Source organism: Palaemon carinicauda, chromosome 6, assembly GCF_036898095.1.
Source record: "Palaemon carinicauda isolate YSFRI2023 chromosome 6, ASM3689809v2, whole genome shotgun sequence".
NCBI classification, from domain to species: Eukaryota; Metazoa; Arthropoda; class Malacostraca; order Decapoda; family Palaemonidae; genus Palaemon; species Palaemon carinicauda.
Genome location: NC_090730.1, coordinates 86,383,011 through 86,395,563, shown reverse-complemented (window position 1 = coordinate 86,395,563; position 12,553 = coordinate 86,383,011). Strand labels below are relative to the sequence as shown.

The window sequence follows — 12,553 nt, the reverse complement described above, 5'->3', positions numbered from 1 at the left end:
TCAATCATTCAACACCAATTCAAACCTTTTCTTATACCACATCATTTTAAATTTTCTAAGTGTTCAATCATTCCTCTCATCTATTCCTTATGGATCTTTCCTTGACATAGGCATACCTTAGTGTACGTGCAGATATATAATCATGCAATCATTCCTTTCACCTATTCCTTATGGATCTTTCCTTTACCTAGATATATCTTAGTGCATGTGCAGATATATAATCATGCAATCATTCCTCTCATCTATTCCTTATGGATCTTTCCTTTACCTAGACATACTTTAGTGTATGTGCAGATATATAATCATGCAATCATTCCTCTCATCTATTCCTTATGGATCTTTTATTTACTTAAGACATACCTTAGTGTATGTGCAGATATATAATAATGCACATAGCATAAAAAATGACAAATTTGGAGATAATTTGTATTTTTCCCTAACTAATACAAACCTGGAGTTATGTGGACTATCTTTCAGCGGCAGCTGGAGGTAGCCATTAGACTTTAATTTTGAGGTGGCAACCCTGCCTAACCGCTTGAGCGGGTAGGCTGGGGAGTACCCAGCCGCCTCTATATATACTCTCACGGCAGTGAGACGTAACTTTTTATAGCAAGCATGACTTCTGGGGGACAGGTGATGGCAGGCCAATCTATACAAAATAACCCCAGGCTTGTATTAGTTAAGGAAAAATACAAATTATCTCCGAATTTATCATTTGTTCCCATAATAACAAAGTTTCCGTTATTTATGTGAATGACTCACTCTTAGGTGGGTGAAAGTCCTAGATCTGGCATGGACATTGAGCCAGTTTTACATAGTACAGTATATGACTGTAGTCTAGGGAAAACTTTGACACCTCACTGAAATATATAAAGTGAGTATAATCGCAGCCTGTGCAATGCAATGAAATAGAGATTGTTGTTTGTATGAACGTCTTTGAGTTTCTATAGGAAAACAAGACGTATCTCATTGTTCCCTCGCAGAAAGCAATGGGGACGTGTACAGTATATCAATTTTATAACTATACTAGGCTACACAAGGGAAGTGATAATTACCTGCAGAGGTTGAAGCCAGCTTGCAGAGAGACCCATGGTGCTGTACCCCAAGGGATGGAAAGATGAAGAAAGGAAAGCCAGACATTCTTCTCATTCATCCCAGTCTTAACCTAGGTAACCAATGCCCTCAACTCAACCAACTACTGCTTGCCCATCATGGAGCTTGAGGTATCTTAGACCACTTGTTGAGCAGCCACCACAGGACCGATAGTGAACGTATTGAGTCTCCTGTGGGTCAGATCTTCTAAGTAATGGGCTATGAAGGTGGTCTGTCTCTTCCACACGCCCACTTGGAGAACTTGCAACACAGAAAAGTTGGGCTTGAAGAATGCCAGGGAAGTACTGTAATGATTTCCCCGACATCATGGGCTATAGGTTGACGAGCCTGAGGAGGAGCTGGGGCCAAGGCTCTTTCGATGACTAGGCAAATCTAGGAGGAAATCGTGTTCTTGGTGATCCTCCTCTTTACTCTACCTGAACTAACAAACAGAGGTGTTAGTCTGGGCCGTGTTGCTGCAGTGCGTTTAAGATAGTACAGTGAACCCTCGCTACTTCGCGGTTCGACCATCGCGGATTCACCACTTCGCGGATTTTTTCCATAACCCATATATATACAGTAATATATATATATATATATATATATATATATGTATGCATGTATTTATGTATATATGTATGTATGTATATATGTAGGTATGTATATGTGTATACATATATATATATATATATATATATATATATATATATATATATATATATATATATATATATATATATATATATATATATATATACAAACACACACACACATATATATATATATATATATATATATATATATATATATATATATATATATATACATACAAACACACACACACACACATATATATATATATATATATATATATATATATATATATATATATATATATATCTAAAGTAGGAAGATGTGATGTAGTTCTAAGGGAAAAGTATGGGAAATATGTCTGGGTAATAAGCAAAGCTCTACCTCCAGTTTGTTTCTTCATTATGATCAGCGATAAACGTAAACAAAACATTGGTTGCCATTTTTTATCGTGCTTTTTAGCGTGTTTAGGAAACGCATGATATAAAATCGCCTTTAATATTTGTGCCTGTTTTAGTTTAGGGTACTGTAGTACATGCATTAAGTGTTCTGTACATTAAAGGGTAGTTTGTTAACAGTACTACGTACAAGGGAAGGTTTTAAAAGTCTGAATATACATGTTGAATAAATAGGTAAATATGGTGTCACTACTTCGCGGATTTTCACCTATCGCGGCCGCGTCTGGAACCTATCTACCGCGATAAACGAGGGTTCACTGTATCTCAAACTCATCACTGGGCATAGTAACAACTGATCTGGGTCATTGATTACAGAATGAAGACTCGCAATCTGAAAGGGCCCAAATCTATGGTCCAGCATCCCCAGATTTTGAGTCTTAGCAATAAACTCAGGGATGAAGCTGAGTGTCACTTCCCCCCATCCCCTTGAATGGGCGATGTCATACGAGAGGCCATGAAGTTCACCGACTCTCTTTGCTGAGGCTAAAGCGAGCAAGAACGCCGTCTTAAAAGTGAGATTTCGGTCAGTTGCATGGTGTAATGGTTTGTAAGGAGGTCCTTTCAAGGATCTCAAGACACGAACCACATACCAAGGAGGCGGCCTAATCTCTGACTGGGGGCAAGTGATTCCAAAACTCCGCATGAGTAAATAAAGCTCCAACAAAGAGGAAATATGTACTCCTTTCAGCTTAAAGGCAAGGCTTAAGGCAGAGCAATAGCCTTTCACTGCCGAGACTGAAAGGAGCTTTTCCTCCCAAAATTATACAAGGAACTCCGCTATTACTGGAATAGTAGCATCAAGTGGAGAGATATTCCTTCCCCGACACCAACCACAGAATACTCCGTTTAGCCTCGTAGACCGAGGCTGAGAACCTATGCAAGTATCCGGACATTCGCTCCGCAACTTGTCGTGAAAATCCTTTCTGAGAGTGGAGACGCTGGAAAGTCTCCACGCGTGAAGTTGAAGCGACTGCACAATCTGTGGAAGATGTTGGCGTGTGGTTGTTTGAGTAGATCTGGTCATGGAAGGAGTTCTCTTGGTAGATCTACTAAAAGTTGCAGGTCTGGAAACAACTCTGTATGATGCCATAGTGGAACTACAAGGGTCATCATTAGATCTTTGGATGCTCTGGTTTTGTTGAGCAGTCTTTTCATCAGACAAAATAGGGAGAAGGCGTATACGTCGATGTTGTCCCACCGTTGTTGGAATGCATTTTGTCATTGAGCCTGAGGGTCCGGAACTAGAGAACAGTACAGCAGAAGCTTGCTGTTCACAGATGTTGCGAACAGGTCTACAGTTGGGGAACCCCTCAAAGTCAGAACTTTGTTTGCTGTCTGATGATTCAAAGACCATTCGGAGCCTACTATCCGAGTCGCTCTGCTCAGATTGTCCGCGAGCATATTCCTCTTGCCGGGATTGAATCAAGCTGACAGACAACAAATGTTCTTCTGACCATCTGAGGATCTTTACTATAAGATGGCATAGAGGCTGCGAAAAGGTACTGCCCTGTTTGTTTATGTAAGTCACTACTGTGGGTTGTCGCTCATCAACGCCACAGAGTGACCTGCCAGCAACTGCTGGAGCTGATGAAGAGCTAGGTAGGCTGCTATCATCTCTAGGAGATTTATGTGCTGGTACCTTTCTGACTCTGACCAAAGGCCGGAGATCATATGGTGCAGCAGATGAGCCCCCACCCTTCTTTTGATGCAACTGTAAAGAGCATTAAATCAGGAGGGGGAACGAGAAGATTTTGGCCCCTTGGAAGGTTTTCGTCTACCATACACAAACTCAAATCCGTCACCTGATTCTGAGTTATAGGAACTCGGGTGTCCGGTGGACTAGTGTTGGTTCCACACGGACTTCAGCTGCCACTGCAGGGATCTTAACCTGAGGCGGCCGTTTGGAACGAGACGGATGAGACAGGTTGGCTTAACAGACTCGACCAACGAGAGGCTGAAAGAACTTCTTTCCTAAGGAAGGGTGCGGCTACTTCCTTCAGTCTGTGTACTCTTTCATCTGATGGGAAGACTTTCTCTTGGACGGTGTCTATGATCATACCGAGGTATACCACTCTCTGTGAAGGTTGCAGTAATGACTTCTCATGATTTATCAGAAACCCTAGGTCCTGACAAAACTCGAGAAGCATGTCCCAGTGACAAAGAAGGGTTGTCTCCGAGTTTGCTAGGATCAGCCAGTCGTCCAGATATCTGAGAAGACGGATGCCGTTCCTGTGATCCCAAGACGAAACTAGGGTGAACACTCTGGCAAATACCCGAGGAGCTGTCGCGAGACCGAAGCATAAAACCTGAATTGAACTAGTGTAGTATGTCTTTTCCTCGTGTATGAATCTCAGACAGTTCGTTGAAGACAGATGGATTGGGATCTGGAAGTATGCGTCCGTCAGATCCAGTATGCACATGAAGTACCTTGGACGAACCACTTGGATGACCGTGTTTACCGTCTCCAATCTGAACAGAGTCTGCTGAACAAACTTGCTCAGAAGGGAGAGATCGATGACTGGTCTCCAGCCTCCAGTCGCCTTTTTCACCAGAAAAAATTGCCTGTAGAAGCCTGTGGACCCTTCCACAACCTCTTGGAGAGCACATTTCTGTAGCATGGTCTGTACTTCGCCCGAGGGCCAGCTCCTTTGCGGATCCCTTCGCATAGAAGCTTAGATGCACTGGATCCCAAGTCAGAGGAGGGAGAGATTGAATGAATGGGACGTGATACCCTAGGGCGATCACTTTGACCGTCCAGGGATCTACCCTGTGAAGCTGCCACCTCTGGTAGCGACACTGTAGGCATCCTCCCACAAGTGGTAGGTGATGAGGAATGCCATTCCTACTGGAAAGGACCACCTTGGCCACCTCCCTTTCCACCCCTCTTTCCTCTGAAGGACTTGGACCTCTTCTGTCCCTTGAAGTGAAAGGGCCGCTTCGACACCTTGGAAGGTCCCGAGGACCTAGAAGTTGACTGGTGAGTAGAGGAAGGTGCTTGCTGAGGCCGAAAAGACTGGGAACGTCTACCATAGGTCCGCGATGTCATGGCCCTATGGAGAGAATTGTTGGACGATTTCCTCCATCAATCAGCAGCCCTCTCTATCTCTTCCAAAACAGAGAGAGAGATGAACACTCAAGGGTGGAATTTCTCATCCGAGAGACCTCCACTTTCGGCACCTGCTTGTGGAACTAACCTATGACGGTATCCCTTCTCTTGAGAATGGTGCTCGCCAACAGGTTGACAACGTGGTGTGACAAAAACTAAAGATTTCGGGTATCTGCAACAGGAAGGATTCCGAAGTCTTCCTGGCCAACTCATTCGAAAGATCGTGGGAGAAAACCATGAGGCCTAAGGAACACAACCATAGATCAAGCCACGAAGCAGCCTGCATGGCATACTTCGCGCCTCTCTCTATGTTCAGGAGCTCAACTGCTGAGAAGGAGGCCTTCAGAGAGGAGAGGGTTTGAGTTGGAACACCCTTCGTTAGGGACTCTACCGAAGGGTCGAGGGTCATGGTGTAATGTGGTTCCCCTTCAATCTCGTAATACTCCTTTGTAAAACCAAAGGAAGTCGAAGGGACCAAGAGGAGGAACTCACCCTCAAGGAACTAGAAGTTCAAGCTATCTGGGCGATAGCTTTCCTTTTGGCAGCTGTCAGACCTTTGGACCAGGGCAGAGCTGCACTGGACCTGGAAGGCTTCTGGGTCTCGAATATTTCATTGAGAACCGTATCCTTCCCTTCCTGGATGGTGGAACCAGGAGTAAGACAGCCTATTGATGGCCTTCATACAGGTAAGGACCTGCCAAAAGTTATGTTCCGACTCACGTCTCTCCTTTGGAAGATTCTCATCCTCCTAGTCCGAGGGGTCGTCCACCTCCATGCTCACATCCAGAGCCTGGGGTAGGTCAGGGTCATCAACAGAATCACTGGGTGGGCCCGCCACAGGGGACCGGCTCTGTGCCTCAGTCATTCTACGTTCCCATGACGTAGTGTTCTTAGGTTTCTTCTTAGTGTCCTTCGACTCCCTACGCACAGGACGTTCCTCCGCGGTCTTATTAGGAGGAACCTGCGAGGTCTTTGAGACACTAGACGAAGCCTTGGCAGCAGGAGCTGGATGCTCATCCTCAGCAGGAGGTACAGAAAATGGATGTTGGTCCGGAGGCACTACCTCAATGTCTTGAGGGTTGAAGGGATAGATCGAGATCTCCCTGAGCGAGCCTATATCCCTACTCATCCTAGTATGGATGATATCAGCGTGAGGTGGTGTTACGCCTCTCATCCTTCTTTTCTGCTTCTTTTACCTTCACTGGAGTAAAGGATAAGTTGGCCATGTAAGAATTGGGGTGGAGGTGATCTGCACGCTCTGTCTGCCGTCGAAATCCTTCCAGGGTCCTGACTCCAAACTGACGAACACGACAAGGGTTCCAAGGGAATCCTAGGGGTTGCCTTGACTGAGACAGTCAGAGGTTGTGGCAGTGGAGGAGCCACATTCAGAGTCTTCAGAAGGGGGGTCATGAAGGTGCTCACCCATGGAGGAGGCTCTGAACCCCTAGGTATACCCTGGAATTCCCTATTTATGCATCCTTTGGGTACAACTCTAGAAGGAGCTCCAGTTGATGGAGGTGATAATCCCAAGGGAGAGGAACACATTCCTTCGGACGTGAAGGAAGGTCGGGACTAATAGGAATGTTAGCGAACCTATTAGGGGGCTCCTTGAACCCTTCTGGGAAGGGTGTTGGTCTTCCGCAGGAGGTGGAAGACGCAGATGGACGACGCGAATTGCTCGCAGAAATTGCAAGATTCACATGCAAAAACGCAAGTTTCACACGTCAAATGAAGCGATTCACGAACAGAAGTGCTCGCAAACAGGAGCACTAGGAGCCACAGAGGAAGAGGAAGGTCTAACACCTTCCTGCTGCCTCAGAGAAGCACCTACGTCCGACGAAGTCGGCAGAGGAGGCCTCTGAATAGGGACTACTCTCGATGGCGAACACGTCACAGCGGGATGCGTTTCTAAGCGTCGTGTAGGCGAACGCTTTGCTAAAACTCCCCAGGGGGTGAAAGACACTGGGGGTTTAGCTGAACACCTGATAGAAGAATGGTCAAACTTATCTTCAGGTCCAGTTTTAAGTCATTTGGAAGGTCAGGTTGAGGGGCTACGTACTGATGGACTGCGTGTACGCCTATCTCTAACTCTAGATGAGGAACGTCTAGACCTTGATTGCGAACGAGCGGTTCGTGAACGAAAGCACCTAGTTCTTGTTCGAGAACGGTGTGAATACCTAGCTCACGAACATAAGCGTCGGCCTCGCGATCGAGATTGTCGTTCTCGTGAACGGTATCCTCGCGAACGTGAACAAAGCCCTCGTGAACGTGAGCGTCATCCTCGCGAGCGAGAGCGCCGCTCTCGTGATCTAGATCGCAGAGATATAGAACGTGAGTGTCTGGAACTAGGTCTAGACTTTGCTTGTGATTGTGTTAAACACGATCGCAAGACTTGTCCTCGTGAAGAGGAACGCCTCCGACAAGAGCGTTGAGACCTGCGGTCTTGTGAGCGCGAGACTCTAAAGTGCGAGTGTCTTCCAGAAGAAGAGCAGTCGGACCATGATGACCTACGTTCCATAAGATCTTTCGATCGTCGTGAACGGCGATCAGGGGAAGATAGTCCAGAAGGGCAAGGCGATGGTGATGCTCGTCCTTTTCGCACAGCTGATGGTATGACCCCTGGGCCCCGGAATATCCACACCTGCAACCTGCGGGTTCCTGTGGGGAGAAACAGAAGGTTGAATTTGTTAGGGGACAACGAGGACCCAGGATGGAGAGAGGATTCATTGTCAGAAGGGGGCCGTTGGAGAGGAGAACGCGAACGATCTCCCTCGTCCACATGTGGAAGGGCCAGGAGAAGGCGACAGATGGACCTCCGTGAGATGTTGACGGCTCTGGAGAAGGTTCCTTCCTGGCCCCATGCTGAAGAAGGCGCAGCAGTTCCTCCTTCGAAGGGGGTCCCAAAATCCCTAAGGACAACCACACCTGCAGCAGATTTGGAAGGAAGAATGGCTCCCCAGCAGCTGAAGGAGAAGTTGCTCCTCTCGGGGGAAGCAACAACCACCCCAGTATCCTGGGGTTGCCAAGGAGTTAAACGATCTGCGCTTCTAATTGATCGGCCCTTGTAAGAGCGCGAGCGAGGAGCTTTTGAGAGAGATTAGGGGGTGCAAGAAAAAGAAGAACGCGCTCTGCTCACCCCTGAGGAAGAGCGGTCCTGGTTAGTCGTCTTCTTCCTACGAGACCCAAATTTCTTCCATTGGGAGGCAGACCACTCCCTATGCTCTGAGCAGGGCGAACCCTGCTTGCATCGATACCCTCGGCAAGTAGGACAAAGAGTGCAGGTCGGTCTCCAACTAAGATATGAAGGTCCCGCACGCGGCATCCTCGTGCCCTGGACAGATTCGCATGATGAAGGCGATCGCAAGAGAAAACATGCACACCTGAAAAGAGAAAGCAGTCAGGAGGAGAGCAGACACGTTCAATCTCTACTGAGCTAAAACAAAGTGAAGTCTCTCACTGCTGTGAGAGTATATATAGAGGTGTTTGGGTAAACCGCCCCCCATCCCCGCCTACCCGCTCAAGAGGTTAGGCAGGGTTGCCACCTGGCAAATAAAGTCTAATGGGTACCTCCAGCTGCTGCTGAAAGATAATCCACATAAATAAAGGAAGATTTGTTAGTAGGGGAACAAATAACCTTTTCAATATGAAAATATTTAGGGTAAAAAGTCTGTACCTTCAATTGATAGCCTTGCTATCCTAATATTGCTTTCTGCAATATGGAGTCTTCTTTTCCAATTTGTATATAAAACAACTAAAGTGACTTCCATCTAGACATTTGCACCTAGGATTTATAATTTCAAAAGATTGTAATTACCTTCACCAAATCTAGAATATTCAGCTTAAAAAATTTGCTATTTACAGCATTGATATAAACAAGCAATCATTGAAAAAGTTTGGAAGACAATAAACCAAACAATTCCTAAATGGCCCACCTGGTAAAAAATTCTTGATGAATGGACTTCCTCGAATGTGTTGATTGGCAAGAAGGATGGATACCTTGTACTGTCCTGCTTGTCTTGCAGTAAATTTGCATCTTGCTGTGTTGATCTCTGCCTCCCCTGTTCCCCCAAGTTCAGTAACTACACTAACCTGGAAGAGCCAGTCAACATAGAAATATCCATTCAACTCTGACAAGCAATTTAAGTCAGATGACTATGTCTTGATTGATTTTTGGAATTAGGATCTTATGGCCCTGCACTGGGGTACAAGTGCACTCTGAAACAAAAGCTAAAAAGATACTGGACAGCAAAGTGGACAATAGGAAGGGGGAACAGAGATAAAGTAGATTGCCAAAAAGTAGGTGAAACTAAGTAGAAAGTAACACTGCATAGTCTTAAGTACTGCTTTCAGTGTAGTGTGAGATGCTGATGACCCTGACCCCTGTGGGGAAATTATTCTATTGCACAGCTTGAACTACATCAAACAAATATGATTTTTGTTTCTTAGACAATATACCATATATTGTAGAATACAACTCTAATTGATTCACAGCTGAACCTTCACAAGTCACTTTAAAATTGATATAGCTAAAAAAAAATAATGAAACTAAATTACCTCTTAGGTTTAAAAATAAAACTGACTACTGCATGTAATGTGGAAAGAAGAAATGCTTTTTAATGTACAAATTTAAAGTATTTCTCCATAAAGTACAGTACATTATATTACTACATAAGATGACAGGTAACATTAAGAAGTAATATTCTTTTTAAACAGTATTTATGGCAAACCTACCTTATGGATTCCCTGTGTTATCTCGACAAGAACACCGTCAGCATCACTAATGGGGTATGGCCGACCGTTCCGCTGGTAAAACTGGAAAACCATCCATAAATTATTGTGAACACTAATACCAAATTGCAATAAAGAATGGACTGTAATCAATGATTACTTCGAATCACTCCAGACACAATGACACAAAAATATACAGAAATCATTAAAAGTAAGCTGTTTGTTTAAAGAAATGTTTGCTTTCTCCGTGTATATCACTGTAAATAAAAGAACCCATAAAATGAAAGGCAACACTACAGAATCTGAAGAAACAAAAGCACATGATACTTCATTAATATTCCAGTTACATATCTTAAAACATAAGATTAGTTACTGCCATTACATTATTAAAACCTAATACTAGATCATATTTTTACAATCTAAGTGGAGGAAGCTTACAGACAAGTTAAAATTATGAATATGTTTGTGCCAAAATGGAGATAGATTTAAACTGTTTTTTTTATAGTATGGAGTGCAATATGTTTCAATGTAAAGACATTAGTACTGTACTTCACTTCCCATGTGTAAAAATATTGAATACAAAATAAACACCAACCCATATTAAGATAATAATTGAAGACCCTTCCAATGTCATCTATATTGCTTAGTCTTCTTATTCCGAAAAAAAAAAACATTCAAGCAAAACTATTTAAAGTTGGTATACTGCACATTTTCCTAAAGCTAATATGTTATTTAGAGTAACCTTAATCATAGATAGGTCTGGATTTAGTTTTTCTAGTCACTATCTCCTACTCCATCAAACGAACTCCCGTGAACGCTAATTCATGAAGCCTATACAGTACTCCATGTTCAAACTATATAAACTACAGAAATTGTAAAAAAATCAAGCATACCCATTTTGGCCTTTAATGGTAAAATACCAAGGTCATAGATTTTTGGAGCTTCTTCCCTGCCAACTATATACAGTATTATTATTATTATCACTTGCTAAGCTACAACTCTAGTTAAAAATGGTGGATGCTATAAGCCCAAGGGCTCCAACAGGGAAAATAGCACAGTGAGGAAAGGAAACAAGGAAAAATACAATTTTTAAGAAGTGTAACAACATTAAAATAAATATCTCCTATATAAACTATAAAAACTTTAACAAAGCAAGAGGAAGAGAAACAAGACAGAACATCATGCTCGAGTGTACCCTCAAGCAAGAAAACTCTAACCCAAAACAGTGGAGGACCATGGTATACAGGCTATGGCACCACCCAAGACTAGAAAACAAATGTTTGATTTTGGAGTGTCCTTCTTCTAGAAGAGCTACTGACCGTAGCTAGAGTCTCTTCTACCCCTAACAAGAGGAAAGTGGTCATTGAATAATTACAGTGCAGTAACCCCTTGGGTGAAGAATTGTTTGGTAATCTCAGTGTTGTCAGGTGTATGAGGACAGAGGACAATAAGTAAAGAATAAGCCAGACTATTCGGTCTGTGTGTCTATGTGTGTGTGTAGGTAAAGGGAAAATGAACCGTAACCAAAGAGAAGGATCCAATGTAGTGTCTGGCCAGTCAAAATACCCCATAACTCTCTAGCGGTAGTATCTCAACGGGTGGCTAGTGCCCTGGCCAACCTACTACCTGGTGTTATTAGATTTATTTATATACAGTATATGATTACAGTAATGAGTGCTCACATGGCTCCATTTGTTTTCTATTTCTATGGCAACCTTAAACTTGACCCCTACACCTGCTTAACTTCTTGATCTTAACAAAACTCTAGTAGGCTATTGGAAACATCCCTGCCTAGCAATATGCTGGCCTATAGGTCTACCAGCCGAGTCATCGGCAATCATCATTTGCTCCTACCTGGTCCTAGCTTAGATGGAGAGAGGCTACTGGACTTATCATATGTAGTCTACTGTATATATGGCCAGTCTCTTGGGAATAGTCCTGCTAAGACATCCTTGCCTATGTTATTCATGAACAACCTTTAAACCTTACGCACATTTGCTGGAAATAAGCATTAGAGATTACAATGAGGATGCCTTAGCTGATGTTTCCCATCTCTAACTGTTCTTTTTTGAGACCAGTTTTCTTCTCACTTCTCAGCAGACAATTCCATCGATGGAGAGTTTTTAAACTTTTCATTCAGAACTGATCACAACATTGCATCCAATCTTAATCATGTGGAAGAGTCTCTCAAATATGGAATAAAGAAAATGAAGGAAAGACAGATAGGCCTACACCTTAAGGTGGAAAAGGCAAGAAACTAAATGATGCCCTAGTGACTCTCAGGATAAGAATGATGCAATCGTAAATAAAGCTCAAGGTTTTTGATGTTGCCATTTAAAATTGTTAGATAATTCCCTTTCATCATTCATACACCCTTCTTTGTCGATTCTTTATTTCACTTCAAAGTATGGAATTACTGTATAATGGCGATTTCTCTATTCATCCGGATCAAGTAAAGGTTTTCATCTATTTTACTAACCATATTGTCATTTTCAACAACATTGTCTTTTCCAGAAGTTTAACAAAGCAATTTGTTGAATTCTATTTCATCTAAAACTAATCTGGCTTTAAGCCACAC

At 43.3% G+C, this 12,553-nt stretch overlaps 1 protein-coding gene across 2 annotated transcripts in view; it reads right to left on the bottom strand.

Moving 5' to 3' along the window:
* LOC137642591 (apoptosis-resistant E3 ubiquitin protein ligase 1) overlaps positions 1-12,553 on the bottom strand; it is a 723,802-nt gene that overhangs the window by 122,411 nt on the left and 588,838 nt on the right. For both annotated transcript variants that reach the window (XM_068375282.1, XM_068375283.1), the window contains 2 exons: positions 9,979-10,059; positions 9,180-9,336 (listed from right to left, as the gene is read on the bottom strand). In XM_068375282.1, the coding sequence (XP_068231383.1) occupies positions 9,180-9,336; positions 9,979-10,059 (238 nt within the window). The remainder of the gene's footprint in view (positions 1-9,179; positions 9,337-9,978; positions 10,060-12,553) is intronic.